A 15513-nucleotide genomic window follows, 5' to 3' on the forward strand; every position below is an offset into this window, starting at 1 on the left:
CTTCTGACTCCTGAAACCACAGCCCTCGCCACAGGCAGTCACCTCTTCCTCAAGAAAAAGCTCTCCCTCGAGCTCAGAGATATGGCCTGTGTACTTGACAGGTGCCACTGGGATTGGGCAGTGGGGCTCTCTACCCTCAGTCTTCCCACTCAAATCCCTGAGACTATTGGCTTTCAAATGTGGATTTCATGTTTCAGCCCTTCCATAGAACTTTCTAAGGCTCTTTGTAAAGCAAAACATATGACCATGAGTGTTTGGGAAAACAAAAGCACCCTCAGAACAGGAACAAAGACAGCTAGAGCAGTCCTAATGCCTTCCTTTGCACTGCCATTTCCTTGCTGGTGTCCTCTCATTCCAGTTCTCACCCCGCCCCCCCTCCACCCAGTCTCAGGGGTTTATCAGTCCTGCCCCTCCCCCCAAATCCCTCCAGCCCAAACCCAGAATATCTTCCTGTACTTTACTCTCTCTTCTTCTTCTTGTGATTGATGATGTGAGATGATACAATGTCCATATGATAAGATAAAGGGAGGCGAATGACACAGCCATTGTAAGGTGAAGTTAGGCTACTACTGACCTGACCATAAGGGTTACTTAAACACAGCACTGTGATACCTTGACAATCAATCTGATAACCAAGACGTCTGCTACGTGACTAATGGGAGGGTAGCATAGCCAGCGTGGAGACTCTAGACAAAGGGATGATTCCCAGCCCAGGAGGGGCAGTGGGACAGAGAGGGACTGCATGAGATTTTGTCATGCTACTCAGAATGGCATGCAATCTAAACCTTATGAGTGGTTTATTTCGGAAATTTTCCATTTAATATTTTTGGACCATGGTTGACCACAGGTAACTGAAACTGCAGGAAGTGAAACCGTGAATAAGAGGGAGACTACTGAGCTTTGGATGCCTCTACATCTAAAGGTACACGTAGCATCATAGAGTATTTGCCTGTTTGTGACAGGCTTATTTCACTTAGCGCAATGTCCTCCAGGTTCACCCATGTTGTAGTGTGTGACAAGATTTCCTTCTCTTTTAGGTTGAACAATATTCCATTGTATGTATAGACCACATTTGACTTAGCCATTTATCTGTCAGTGGATATCTGGGTCGCTTCCACCTCTTGGCTGTTGTGAATAGTGCTGCGAATGTGCAAATATCTCTTTGAGCCCTGGCTTTTGACTCTTTTGGATATATATTCAGTAGTGGTATTGCTGGGTCACTTGACAGTTCTATGTTTAATTTCATTTTGAGGAACCACCACACTATTTTCCATAAGCAGTTTGCATCATTTCAGGTCCCCACCAACAGTGCACAAGGAGTTCAGTTTCTTCCACTTCTTCACATCCTTGCCAACACTTGTTATTTTATTTATTTATTTATTTATTTATTTATTTATTTATTTAAGGAGCCGGCTCAGCCCTGGCTGGTGTGGCTCAGTGTGGCCTGTGAACCAAAGGGTTGCTGGTTTGATTCCCAGTCAGGGCACAGGCCTGGGTTGTGGGCCAGGTCCCCAGTGGGGGGCATGTGACAGGCAACCACACATTAGTGTTTCTTCTTTCTCCCTTTCTTCCTCTCTCTAAAAATAAATAAATAAAATCTTTTTAAAAATAAGGTAGCCAGCTCACTTAATGGCTTTTAATTTATTTACACACACACACACACACACACACACACACACACACATAGTCTTCTTTACCAGATTTTAAACTTCAGGACAGGGGTCATGTCTGTTCTTCTGTGTACCCTCAGGGCCTAGCACAACGCTAGACATGCGTTAGGTATTTGAAAGTAACTTTTTAAAAAAAATTATTTATCTTTAGAAGGGAAAGGAAGGAGAGAGGGAGAGAAACATCAATGTATGGTTGCTTCTCGTGCAGCCCCTGCTGGGAACTGGCCCCTGCTGGGAACTGGCCTACAACCCAGGTATGTGCCCTGATGGGGAATCGAACCACGATCTTTTGGTTTGCAGGCCCGTGCTCAATCCACTGAGATACACCAGCCAGGGCTAAAAGTAACTTTTAATTGAGCGAATGAAATTAACAGTTTGAGTTGAGCTCAATTCTTTCATTTTTAGAACTTGGGGTAGAATTTTCTTTACAAATAGAAGAGCCTGGACTGCCGTGATACAGACCGAATACACCCAGGATGCTGTGCGTGGGGACAATGTCACTGCTGCTTTCCCCTTGACTAAAAAAGCAAACGTGGTCCTCCCACAAGATGCTGGGCCCACTGCTGTCGGAGGTCCTTCCCTCTCTCCTTGCACAGGGACGATGCTCTGGAAATCTGGTTCTATTCAGAAACCAGAAGATCTGAGGGAAAAAATAAGAAGCTTGGGAAGATCTTCTTGAATCTTTGGCGAGGACCAGCACAGGCACTGTGAGGAGGGGTCACAGGTAGAAAGGCACTAATAAGTCCAGGTATTCTCGGTTCTGCTTTGCTCTCTACTCAGTTTCTCCCAATTTTCCTGAAGTCTTGGGAAGCCAATATTTCATTCACTGCCATTCACTGCCAATGAGAGGGTTATCTTATTCTCCAAGATCTTTTAGTTTCTCTGTGAAAAAGTCCCTCCATGAGCCATCCATTTGGCATTTTAAAAATGAAACTATCAATGGGATCTAAAAGAGAACAAGTATAAAAGTGTTGAAGCAATTAACTTTTGGAGCATAGCGTCTTGGGGAATCACCCCACGGTGGCTGGGTTGGCACGAGGCTCTCGGGTGTACATCCCTCCTTGATTCATCTCTGTCTGGGAAATCTGTCTACAAGCTGGCCTTCCAGCCCTGGACCTTTCCCGCCTCTACCTTCTCCTCTGGCCTCCATCCCAAAGGTGGGGCTGGAGTAGAAGCCTCAGTAGAAAGAAAGTTTAGAATGTCATTGGCATTCCCAGGTGAAAAAATAAACCAACACTCCCTAGATATGGATTGGCTGAAATTTCCCTCAAACTTGTTTAGTGGTAAGAATCCTCTGGAATACATCTTAGGAGTCATCCTGGACCTACTGAATCAGAATTTCTGAAGAAGTACCTGGAATACTGTACCTTTAAATCTTCAAACCAGGTGATGCTTATCATCAGACAAAGCTAGAAAAAAAACAAACCATTAGTGAATATTTCTTACTACAGATTCTGGCACCTACTCAACAGGGTACTTTTTTCCCCTCAGGAAGGGGTAAAGTGACAACACCATCATCATGATTATCGACACAGCATTTGGAATCCTGGGTTTGATCTGCAAGGTATTGACTTGGCTGTGTGACCTTAACCTCTCAGAGTCTCAGTTCTTTATCTATAAAGTGGGGATGACATTGCATCTCCCTCATTGAAGATTAAAGGAGATAATGCATATGGTTACCCAATTCCTGTCGAATAAAGTGTATAAAAATAGGTGCTATTTTTATTTCTCCACAGAAGAGCCTTAGGGCAACCCCATTATATAAAAATGGGTGAATAATGTGAGGAAGGAAGACTAGCCAAGGACAGCTCCAGGGATCCACGCAGATATACAAGCATAACCAGAAGACCCAATGTTCACTTCTCTGACTAGACTTAGCAGACACAAGTGTGGCTGGCTATATTAAGCAAAAGGAAGACCATTTTTATCAAAGTCTGGCTTGAGCTGGGCAGGCAGCAACCAACACAGACCTGACTTGGAGAGCTGGGCTACCTTAAGAGAGCACCATAGGTTAGAAGTGGGATGATTCCCAGGTACTGAGAGAGGTACCCCACCTTCCTGACTGAATGCAGTACTACCTCAGAGACAGTTCTCCGAACCCTGGAATCAGCTAGGTCTGGCTGATTCACAGTGCTACCATTTATCTATAGTGTGACCTTAGGTAAACTGCTTAAACTCTGTGACCCTCAGTTTTCTCCCCCATAAAATGGTGCTATTAATAGTATCTTCCTTAAAAGTTGTTGGTAATTTTGAAAAAGAATATAAAGCAAATACAAGTCAGCTATTGTTAACTATCTATATAACAAGAGACAGATTACAATATCCCCTTGGAAAGAATAGACTTTTTCTTCTTTCATTCCCGTCACACTCCCCACCATCACTGTTCTCAAAGTAACCAGGAGCCTCCTGGTTCGTTTACCTACATACTGCTCCTTCCGCTCACTCTGCATGCACACCTGTCTCAGGGGCTTCCTGCGTGCCCCTGCTCCTGGTTCCCACAGACCTCCATCTACTTTTTTCTGGGATACCTTCAGAAAGGAGACTGACCGCTCCCCAGGGCCTGGTTGCCTCATCACACTGCTATCAGCACCCGTTGGAGCAGAGAAGCACTTTCTGCAGGTGGGTAGGAAGTAGGAAGTAGGGAGACAAAGAGACTGAGGGCGGGGATTGAGAGTGGTCAGGAAGGGAGCAGCGAGGATTCAGAATAGGAGAGAGGGTGGAAATGTGTCACGAGGTTCCTCAAAATCGGTGAATTCTGAATCTCATCCTTTTCAGTGAATGAACTCAGATGATTCACTTCCCTTTATTAGCCCTCTCCTTTCCTCGCTGTGTAATAGAAGGGGAGGTGCTGGCACTTACTTTGAAGACAGAGGAGCGTATAGAATCCAGCGTGGGAGAGGCACGAGCACATGAAATTATACATCATGTGGGCTATATAAATGTTAGGTTGGTTTTCTTATGAACAACTTTTTGAGAATACTAGCTCCTGGCTGAACATATTTCCTTAAACATCCTTGACTTCGTGGCAGTTTTCAGCAAACCCACCAGTTTCTGGTTTCCCATCCCAGCCCTTTGTTCCTGGGCGCCTCCTTTAGCTTCCACTCAAGCAGCTGTTGCCATCCTACGTGATAACCTGGGCTCTAAGCTGAAATTCCAGGGCCTGCCTGGGCCCAGCTTTGGACCCTGGTGGGGACTCAGAATCCAGAAAGTCTGGAAATCAATGACCAACATCCCTTTAAGGAATTTGGTTCCTGACTGACGAAGTAAATAGGTTTAGGATAGGGAAAAAGAAAAACTTGGCCTAGTCTCAAAATATTCGTGCAGTGTTCTGAGCTGACTGGCCTGGTGGGTCAGAGATGGGGAGAGGAAAGGGCGAGGAAAGGTGGGAGGGCATAGGCTAAAGCTGGAGGGAACGGCTCGGCTCCTGTGATAGTATAACCACAGGGTGCACCCCCTGGGCTCTTTGCTTTCCATGAGTAAGGAGGCAAGTATGTGGCTTCCCTAGCCCCATTCTTTCCACAGCCACTGGGGGCCTAGCGGCTTCCGCAGCTTTCCCTATCATGTTACAGGCCCAAGACCTGGCTTTCAGTGCCTCCTGTGAGTGAGAGCAGCCTCTTCCCTCTCAGCACTAAACACACACAGGGAGGAATCCTCAGACCCAAGGAAGCTATGTGACCAGCATTCAGTGACTCCAGCTAAGAACTGCAGAGAAGTCCGTCTGACCCAGGTGGAGGCAGGAAAGACAAGAGCTGTGGCCACAGAGAAGGGAGAGGAGGGAGTAGGAGTCGAGGCTGTGGGGCCGAGCAGCACACACAGCTGGCCAGTTGCTGGGAACTGTTTGTTAAGGACACAGCGTCCCCACTTAACTGGAATCCTGGGATGGACTCCAGGGAATGCCCTGGTCTTCTGGGTCAGTACAGCCATAGTCAGGTATGCAAGGCAGGCAGGCACGTGGGGTAGGAATTACAGTTTGCAAAGTTCATCCTTCTATCTCTGGCATCTAGAACTGTGCCTGGCACATAGTAGGTCCATGATCAATATTGAGTGAGTGAATAAAGGAATGAAGAGATGCTTTCACCACACAAGCGTTATCTCGTTAAGTCTGCAAAGAGGCACAGGCAGGGTAGGTCTTGCCTCATTTTGTGGGTGGGGAGCTCTTGCCTAAGGTCATTCGACTTGGACGGGCAGAGTGAGGCTAGTCTCTCTATAGCACCATGCTGAACGGTCTTGGTAGAGCAGCCCAGGAATACATCCTGAGACTCGACATGAACTTCTCTGTGGGTCATGCTGGTCAGAAAATAGCCCTTCAGGGGCCCAGTTTCCTGGACACAGTTCAGGGCTAAGTTCAGACATCCTGGTCCTCCTTGAACACTTGGCATCTGCCTGTTCTTTTATAAGCAGCTCCAGGAAAGGCGGCCCCTCTGTCTCTGCTACCACATCTGACTCAGGAGGTCTGGACCCCTGAGACACAGAGGCAGGGGGCTGATGCATATACCCTGGGAGTCAGGAGCAGAATGAAGTCACACACATTCAGTTCCTTATTCTCTCACTTGACAGAAACTTCAGAGATCCTAGACCACCAAGTTAGTTCCTGGAACTCAGGCAAGCAACTAACTCATATTACACACAGCAAGGGCTTTCCAGGATCTCAGAGCCCACACTCCAAGGCATGTTTCTGGAAGGAGAGCTCCCTCCACCCCTCCAAGCTGCAACATCTTCCATTGCCTGGCCCTGCTCCTCACAAGCATCTGTCTTAGACCCCTTTCTTATGGAGGAAGGGTGGGGTAGGGCACAGGAACGAGGATCAGGAATCCTGGATTCTAGTGATGGCTTTGCTACTCACCAACTACGTATCTTCTCTCCACCTCATTTTCTTCATCTGCAAAACAGGAATAATGATTCCTAACTATATCACAAGACAATTGTAAGTTTAAAGAGGAATGAGTTGTACTAAAGTGCTCTTTAGCACAAGACAGAAACAATGCCAGTACTATTTTTTATGGCAAGAGGAAGATAAAAAAGACAGAGAGGAGGGAAATGTCCAGTGTGCCCCAAAGCTCTCTGTTCCCACTTGTTCACTGATTCATTCATAATAAGCACCTATGTGAAGGAGGGGCCCACAAATGCTGGGGAGCGGGGTTAGACAAAGATAGCTAAGATGTACGTGGTCTCTGCCCTGAAAGAACTGAGAGACTAGTGCAGACTATGCACCAAAAGGTGGACACAGAAATTTCGCAGAGCACCCAATCTCACAGAGTGAAAAGGAAGTTCTGTGAAAAGTTGGAGGCTCTAGGATTGTTCAACCAGGTGAAGAGGCCACGGAGGAGAGGAGGAAGGAGAGGGGTGTCACGCTGCATAACGGTCTGCAGGCCTCTTTGTTGGGGAGGAAATGAGGTCACCCTGCCCTCCAAAATCAGCATGACAGCCTCCAGCCAAGTAATCCGGAGTCATGAGAGCTGCTGGGAGCTCTGTGAATCATGACGGTCTGCTGGGAATTTCCTGGTAACTAACCTAGGAGTTTCGGGGTAAGTCCTAAGGCTGCAACACCTCTGTTTACATTCTGATCATGTTTATTTACAATTAATGGGTTCTAAATCCAAACGAAGCATGCCCCAGTCTTCTAGAGGAAGTAGTGAGGCCGGCTGGAGACCTACAGCACCTCTGACTCAGTCGGTCCCCTGGGAGGTTGGCAGCTGATTAGCCAGGCATGAAAAACTCACTCTGGAGAGCAGTGGGTCACCTGCCTCCCTAAAGTGGATGGTTAACTTACACTTTCCCCACGCAGAGGCTGGCAACCTGAGCCCTCTGGCTGGAACAGGATGAAGAGATTTTCTTCCTTCCTACCATCCTGGCACTCTCCCTGCCCTCCTCTTCTTCCTGTCCCTCTCAAATGGACCCAAATTCAGGGTCCAGGGTTGCCGGGTAGCAAAGTGCATTAGGCCTTGGCAGGGCGGAGGACCAAGCCCTGGATTTGGGCCCCTGGTGATAACAGGAACTTGGACCTCTCCCCTCTCATCAGAGGAGACAGCCCTGGTGGGGAGAATCCAAGTGACCCCGGGCCCCGGTTCCCAACACTAAGGGAGAGGATGGGGCGAGTGAGCCTCAGAGTCCCTGCTGTGCTCCTTCACCTCTGCCTTGAGATATGGCATATGCGCGTGTGCACGTGTGTTACACAACTGTTTGCCTTGCCCTTCAGCAAGAAGAGCATTTGAGTCCTTCGTGCATGGTCAGTCGGTCAGTCCTACTGGAGCTCATTCTTGTTTGATAAGCAATAACTTTATCTCATTAGAAACAGTGCCCTGTGATGAAGTAGAACACTAAATAAACATGCATTTAAAAGCTATAATTATCTTCTTGGCGTGGATGGTACAAAGATGTTTTCAAAAACTAGAACAGTGTAAAATAAATCTCATTCTTGTCCTCCAGTTCCCCAATCGCTCTCCTCAGAGGTGGAAACAGAACCTCCTGGCCCTCTACAGCTTTTTCTCTACCTTAACAAGGCTTTACTATCTCATTGTCTTTATGAACTAACTACATTCTGGCCCAGGACAATCAGTGAGTGAGTCGTTTGTTGCAGGAACGTCCTGAAAGACCCATCGACACTTCAAGAGAAAACATCAGCAGTTCGTGCCCTAAGACTTTGTTCTCACGATTCCACCACACTGTATCTCGACCCTTATCTAATCCTTATCAAGCCCTCACTTTCAAAGACTGCCCATAAACCAAACTGCAAATTCTCAATGAACTCCGACGGAGCTTTCTCCCTTCGCCAACCACTACCAAACTCCCTTACCTTGACGAGCAATTATCTCAGTTTTGTCTTATCCACTGGTTATGCGGATGATTTTGGAAGAGCCGGCATCCGAAATAAACAGCCCCCGTAGGCTGGTTTTTTTGTCTTTGTTTTCAGCGAGCGTGTGCCGCATGCATTTGCATGCTGAGAAAAACACTTCACAGCTACGCGAGCTGTGGACTGTGCCCCTAATACCCAGGGTTCTCGTTCATTCTCTTAGGCAGTTGGCGGTCGAGGGTGGGAAGTTGGAGAAGGGCTGATTGAGGGGGCCTGGGGGGAGGCGTCAGAGCTGGACAGGGGAGAGAGTCTCCGGAGGGGCTCTCCTCTCCGCAACTGGCTGTGCAGGTGGACGGGTGGTCTGCACTGGGAGGGACCCAGGACAGGCGAACGGGAGGAGGGGCGGGGAAGTCAGATGCCTCTGTCTCTCAGTTCAGACCTCGTTGGTCCCCTCTGCCGGAGACCACGCTGCTCCTCATTCTCAGTCACCGACGAGGAAACACGCAGGGTCCAGGTCGAGACGCTGCCCAGGGAACCGGAGGAAAGGGGGTGGACCCGCCGATCCCGGGCCGGGGCGGGGCCCGGCCTAGGCGGGTCTTAATATACGGCGGGCGCCGCGGGCTTGCAGCACAGCGGGAGGCTGGAGCCCCAGAACGCGGCCGTTTCGGAGTGGCAGCCCATCCTCCAGGTCCCGCTCCGCGCCCCTCCCGCCGCAGCTGCCGGTGAGTGCAGGCCGGGCTAAGAGGCTAAGAGCGCTGGGCCGATGCGCAGCGGCGCCCACTCCCCCGGCTTCCCTTCCCCCAGCCCCGGCTGCCCGCGCCCGGCAGCGGCTGCGCGCCGGGTTCCCGCTCCGCGTGCCCAGGCGTCTCCCTTCGGGTGCGGGTCTAGGCTATGCAGAGACCCCTGAATTCCAGAGAGGAGAGACGACCACAGGCTTGCCTCATAGGTGACCTCTAGGGTCTGCCCTGAGCTGCAGTAACCCACCCTGTTCGCCCTCTCACGCCTCCGCCTCTTTCCCTGACTTCTCCTTCCCTTGCAGGATCGCTGTCCAGAACCCCGGCCTCGACACCATGAGAGTCCCCCTGGCCTGCCTGTTCCTCTGTGTCCTGTTTGACAGCAACTGCGAAGTGAGAGGCTTCCCTGCTTTGACCTGTAGCGGTGGGAGGGGCTCACAGGACCCGCAAACAGCACCAGGGGAAGGAAAGGGGCTGCAGAGGGAGCCGGAGCACCCCGGTTGCATCCCAGCGGGGCCAGGCCCTCAGAGAAATGGGACGGGTGTAGCAGTGGAGACCTTCAGAAACAGTGGGGCAGTACGCATTTCAGGCAAAGGAGGAAAAAGGCATCGGAATTGCCACAGCCTCCTGGCACTTGATATGTGAAGCTTGCTTGAGTCAATCCTTTTCTCCTCTCTGGAAACCTATGATCTTGCATTTGTGATCAGAGTAAGGAGAGAGGGAGCTGTAGGGAAGGGTGGGATTGGGGCCAGTTTACCCACACCCTGGAGCCCCAGGGATGTAGGACCTTTGGTAAACTTTCCCCGTTCCCCCCGCCCCTTTTCCAGGGCAGCCATGACCTTCATCCAGTGTCTGATGCATGTGAGTATCCACCCCTTGCACAATATCTGGCTGGAAAGACATCTTGGAGAAGCCTCAGGAGGCAGCCCTTCCCTGTCCCTAAGGCAGGGCTGGCCCCTCCCTTACCTTCTCCTCTCCTGCTCCTTGCTTACCTACCCCCAACTTCGTGCTTTTCAGCTAAATGCCGCTGTCTGAATGGAGGCACATGCGTGTCCTACAAGTACTTCTCCAACATTAAGCGATGCAACTGCCCAAAGAAATTCCAGGGGGAACACTGTGAGATAGGTATGGGGATCCTGGCTCTAACTGGGAGGAGGGGGCATCGAGATTTGGGGGCAGGGAGAGATGAGTGGGAAGCAAGGGCACGGGGTTAAGAACTGGAGGTGGAGTGGGGAGCACCATCCCTATGCGATATGATATACAGTCAAACACATAAACATACGTTGTCTTGTGAAGCTGTGGCTGCACAAATGATGGAAAGAGACCCTTTCCGGTGTCTTCTGCCAGGCCTGAAGACATGCAAGGCCTGACAGCATCTCTAAAATATCTGCCTGAACTTCCTCCTCTTTCCGATATTCTCTCATCCTCGCCTCTTTCCATAGATACATCAAAAACCTGCTATCAGGGAAACGGTCACTCTTACCGAGGAAAGGCCAACACCGACATGAGTGGCCGGCCCTGCCTGGCCTGGAACTCTGCCAATGTCCTTCAGCTCAAACCGTACCACGCCCAGAGACATGATGCTCTTCAGCTGGGCCTGGGGAAACACAATTACTGCAGGTGAGGTGGGGGCAGCAAGGACCTTCCCCATGGCCCCACAGTCCCTTCGGCTCCTAGAGTGCTGGCCACAACATGAGGAAGGCAAGGCCTCTGGTTACCTCTTTCGTGGAGGGGAGGATGCAGGAAAGACATTTGTGTTGAAGTGACGTTCCTCTTCGCTCTCTGTTGTCAGGAACCCAGACAACCAGAGGAGGCCCTGGTGCTATGTGCAGGTTGGCCTGAAGCAGCTTGTCCAACAGTGCCTGGTGCCAGACTGCTCGTTTGGTGAGTGTCACCGACCTGTTTATGACAGTCGGTGAAAGGGGACACACTTCTAAGTCCTCTTATTCAAGCGGGTGGGGGAGGGTATGAGGATGGAGGCTTCTTTGGCCCCCAAAACTAGGAGGTCAGAGGATGAGGAGAGGGGAACTTTATCCTACCTATCTTCCTAAGACATCCCTCTCTTTCTCCTCCAGGAAAAGGTACTTATTCTCCAACTGAAAAAGAGTTTCAGTGTGGCCAGAAGGCTCTGAGGCCCCGCTTTAAGATTGTCGGAGGAGAATTCACCGACATTGAGAACCAGCCTTGGTTTGCAGCCATCTATAAGAAGCACCGTTCAGGTTCTGTGAACTACATGTGCGGTGGCAGCCTCATCAGTCCTTGCTGGGTGGTCAGCGCCACACACTGCTTCATGTACGTCCTTCTGTCTCTTCTCCCAGACCCTCCTGCCCTCCCCCAAACACCTCCTTTTCTCCTTCCCAGAAAAGGATTCCACTTTAATTCTACCCTGTCAGCCCTTCCATGCAGCCCCTAGCCTTGGGGACAAGTCATGCTCTGAGGTCACTGTGGTGGGGAGGAGGAAGTGACAGGATCTCATGAGATCAGACTATCTGACAGGTCTCCCTTCCTACAGTAATGACCCAAGGAAGGAGGGCTACATCGTCTACCTGGGTCGGTCACGTCTGAACTCTAATACACCTGGGGAGATGAAGTTTGAGGTGAAAAAGCTCATCTTGCACGAGGGCTATAGTGCTGACGGACTTGCTCACCACAATGATATAGGTGAGTGGAAGACCCCTTATCGACCGTCACCATGATGGCCAGGAGAGGGGGCATTCAAAGATACTCAAGTGGGAGCAGGATTGTGGTTGGAGGGGAACTTGAAGACCCTACTTTACACAACAAAGAGAGAAGTGGGGAAGGGTGGGGGGAGGGGTGATATACATATATGAGGGGCTTGGTGCTCCCATGTAAAGTCCCTGAATTTTCAAACAAGTAGCCTTCTCTGGGTGGCAGTGGCCCTATAAGCAGATAGTTGGACTGGGATGATCCTTCCTTTGTTAGACGCAGGCTCTGTCTGTCCCAGGATACAGACCTTTGAGAGAGCGTTGGGCTGCATTTCAGCCCAACTACCTCAGCTGAGGCTTTTTGTTGGAAAAAAAACCTTGTATAGCTGTATGCATTAGCCCTGGCTGTCCAAGCCTTTGTCAGCAGCAGGAACAAAGCCCATGAGGCATGGTACAGGGGAGGCTGGTTTCATACTACCCACACACCTCCCAGGATGATCTCTGACCTAGGGATCGCTAACTGACCTAGGGATAGCCAGCTGCTCCCTCAGCATTTGGAGGAGAGAGACAGTGACCACCTGACCAGGTGGTGATCTTTCTCCTCTGATGTCTTCCCCCTCCCCTAGCCTTGCTGAAGATCAGTTCCAACTTGAGCCAGTGTGCGCAGCCATCCCGATCCATTCAGACCATCTGCCTACCGCCAGAGTCTCGTGATCCTAGTTTTGACACAAGCTGTGAGATCACTGGCTTTGGAAAAGAGAATAGCAGTAAGTGACCTTTGAGGCTAACTGACAGGGTCCTGGGGGAGTGTTGTCACTGGAGTTAAGCTCAGCTTGACTGAGGAGGACTGTGGAAATAGCGGATGGGTCCAGGGATGGAATCGGGAGCATTTTTTAGGGAATGGTGAACTATAAAGGTACATAGTTGGGCGGTGAGGGGCTAAAAGGTACATAGTTGGGTGGTGTAAAAACAGATTTGGGCGGAAAAAGAATAGAGACTTTCCCTTGTAGGAATACTTTTTGGTTCCCTCCCTGGCAGAGAGTCCCAGTGGGAAGGCTGGACAGACACATCTTGACATAAATTCTTTCATGTTTCTTCCATCCAGATGACTATGTCTATTCGGAGCAGCTGAAAATGACTGTTGTGAAGTTGGTTTCCCACACGAAGTGTCAGCAGCCCCACTACTATGGCTCTGAAGTCACCAACAAAATGCTGTGTGCTGCTGACCCACAGTGGGAAACAGATTCTTGCCAGGTGAGAGTTCTAAGCATCTTTCTCCATCACCCCCATCTCTCCAGGGCTCCTGGGCATGTCTCTGCCAGCTTTGGGAAGCCTCTTGCTAGCCAAAGCCCCAAGAAGCCAGAATCAAGAGCTCAAGTTTTATAATGTTTAAACCAATCCTTACGTTTTTACCAAACATTTGTTATCGGCCTGTCTTGGTAGTAGGCACTGCAGGCTGGGGGAGAGAGGGGAATAAGAAGAAGTAATAGAAAGTAATACCGCTCAGTGTTCAGGTGTGGTGTGAATTATAAACAATCAGATAATGAGGAGAAGGTGGTGAGTGCCAACTAGATAGATGGTCATGGAGGGGGAAGCTTTAAAGAGACGGTGACTCAATAGGGATTCAAGGAGGCAAAGGAAAGAAAGAAGAGCATGCATCTCAGTTGCAAGATATAAAAATGAGAATGAGGGCAGCGTATTCCAGGATGGGAGGAGAGGAAGGGCTGGAGAATGTAGGTGGAATGGTGGCAGGTAACAGGGTGTTGAAAGCCAAGCGGGGGATTTTAAACTTGACGTGGTGGGAAATGGTAGTCACCGAGGACTTGGACTCTGGGACACTCTCCCTTCTCTCTCCAGCATGATTGGGTGGTAGGATCCGATGGCCCCCTCCTAACTTCTTCCAGGGCTCACCTTTTGTATCTTTGGCTTTACAGGGAGACTCAGGAGGACCCCTGGTCTGTCCCATCCAAGGCCGCCTGACTCTGACTGGGATTGTGAGCTGGGGCCGTGACTGTGCCATGAAGGACAAGCCGGGTGTCTACACAAGGGTCTCGCGCTTCCTGTCCTGGATCCGTACTAACACCCAGGAAGAGAATAGCCTCGCCCTGTGAATGGCCCCTAGGGAGCCACCCACTCCCATGGTGACCGTCGTTTTTGCAGTAGGTCCACCTGCCCTGGCTATACATAAGGAAGAGACTGAGGAAGACAGGCTCTGCAGAAATGGTTTCGCCTGTGCTGCCCACAAGGGTGAGCAGCAATAGCTTTACCCTCAGTTATAGGCCTGGGCGCTGGGCGCTCAGATCCCCTCTGGCCAGGATGGAGGGGTGGGCCTGATCCAGGATGGTACTGACCAATAGTTTGTCTTTATCTGGATTAAAATCCCCTGGAGAAAAAAATGGCATCTCCTCTGCATGAGGAAAGGAGGCAGCTCCCCCAACAGCTGGCGTACTGTTGGGAAATGAATAATAATTTCCCAATAAGGAAGTGTAACAGAGCTGAAGTCTCTTGAGGGAGCTTGGCCAATGTGGGAACAACGGTGTGGGGAGTAGGGACACTAATACCTTGAGGGAAGGGCTCTGACATTCCGTGAATGTATCAGGAAATATTATATATGCACGTATATGTTTGCACACTTGTGCACAGGCTGTGAGTAGTCAGTGTGAGTAAGAGCTGGTGTTCTTGCGTCTGACTGAAAGTCTGGATATTTCTCCAAACTCTGTGGACTATGATGTCCCATAGAAGGGTCTGTCAGGAGAGGTCATGGGTCATTCCTGGGGCCTCTTGGGTCTCTCATCTGATGATGCCTATGAATGTGTCATTCTGGGGCATGGCCCATGACGGGCATTAAAATTTCAGTTTCACTTTCACACTCTCTTGGCCAGTTATCCCTTCCGATCTTCCAGCCAAGTCCATGCACTCCTCACTGTGTGGGGTGAGAACCACTCCTGTACACTGAATATTTAATAATTATATTCTGCTATTTTTATTTATATCTATTTTTGTAATTTTGAATAAAGATGATAAATGTGATTCTTTTGAAGACTTGGTTTCTTCTCTGGTGCTCCTACGGAAGGGAGCTGGGGAACATAACAAGCAGAAAGTCACCATGGGTGCATGTACACCAGAGTCTCCTGTGGGGCTGCATCTCTGGACCCAGTGGGGCGTTGGGAAGCAGAGGCTAAGAGAGCGGTAGGCCAGGCCCTCCACAGCGCACAGGGCACGACGAGGAGCCCATGGCTTTGTACATCATGTGCAGGCTGGGTGTCAGCTCTCAGTTCCCTCTTCAGCCTGATGCTTTTGCACAATGCACATCTTGTATAGCTGTGCATGGTGACCATCTTTAGTATTAGCCTCGCCATATTCTCTTTACTCTGCCCCCGACAATCCTTGGGCTGACCTCAACCAAGGAGAACACCTGTACGAGTGAAAGTGTGTGATCCAAAACCCAGCTCAGCTTGAGTCTGTGGCACTCGGGGAACAGAAAACATAATTTCCCATTATCTACAATATCTGTGCGTGGGGTGGTGCTGAGTTTTCTCAATAAGTTAATGGAGCTCATAACTTGCTATCTCTAAGGTCAGGTGACTCAGAATCTAAAGCTGTTTGGTATCATAATGAAGGTGAGCATATATTTTGAATCAAACATCAACTTC

General features: G+C 49.8%; 1 protein-coding gene and 1 long non-coding RNA gene across 2 annotated transcripts; one reads left to right on the forward strand and one right to left on the reverse strand.

Annotated features, from left to right (window-relative positions):
* Positions 1 to 444: 444 nt before the first annotated feature.
* Positions 445 to 8985, reverse strand: LOC119038164 (uncharacterized). Its single transcript, XR_005080367.2, has 4 exons — positions 8464 to 8985; positions 6514 to 6549; positions 3038 to 3079; positions 445 to 2375 (listed from the first exon to the last, which is right to left on the reverse strand). It is a non-coding gene; the product is annotated as an uncharacterized LOC119038164 (long non-coding RNA).
* On the forward strand, positions 8938 to 14890 carry PLAU (plasminogen activator, urokinase). The gene is made up of 11 exons (XM_037130668.2): positions 8938 to 9182; positions 9500 to 9587; positions 10022 to 10055; positions 10212 to 10319; positions 10637 to 10814; positions 10987 to 11078; positions 11270 to 11486; positions 11707 to 11855; positions 12487 to 12627; positions 12966 to 13114; positions 13795 to 14890. The coding sequence occupies exons 2-11, from the start codon at positions 9531 to 9533 to the stop codon at positions 13969 to 13971; spliced, it is 1302 nt and encodes a 433-aa protein (XP_036986563.2). The 5' UTR covers positions 8938 to 9182; positions 9500 to 9530; the 3' UTR covers positions 13972 to 14890.
* Positions 14891 to 15513: the final 623 nt, after the last annotated feature.

The sequence above is a fragment of the Artibeus jamaicensis genome, unplaced genomic scaffold (assembly GCF_021234435.1).
Source record: "Artibeus jamaicensis isolate MK-2021 breed Jamaican fruit bat unplaced genomic scaffold, CSHL_Jam_final contig_332, whole genome shotgun sequence".
Lineage (NCBI taxonomy): Eukaryota > Metazoa > Chordata > Mammalia > Chiroptera > Phyllostomidae > Artibeus > Artibeus jamaicensis.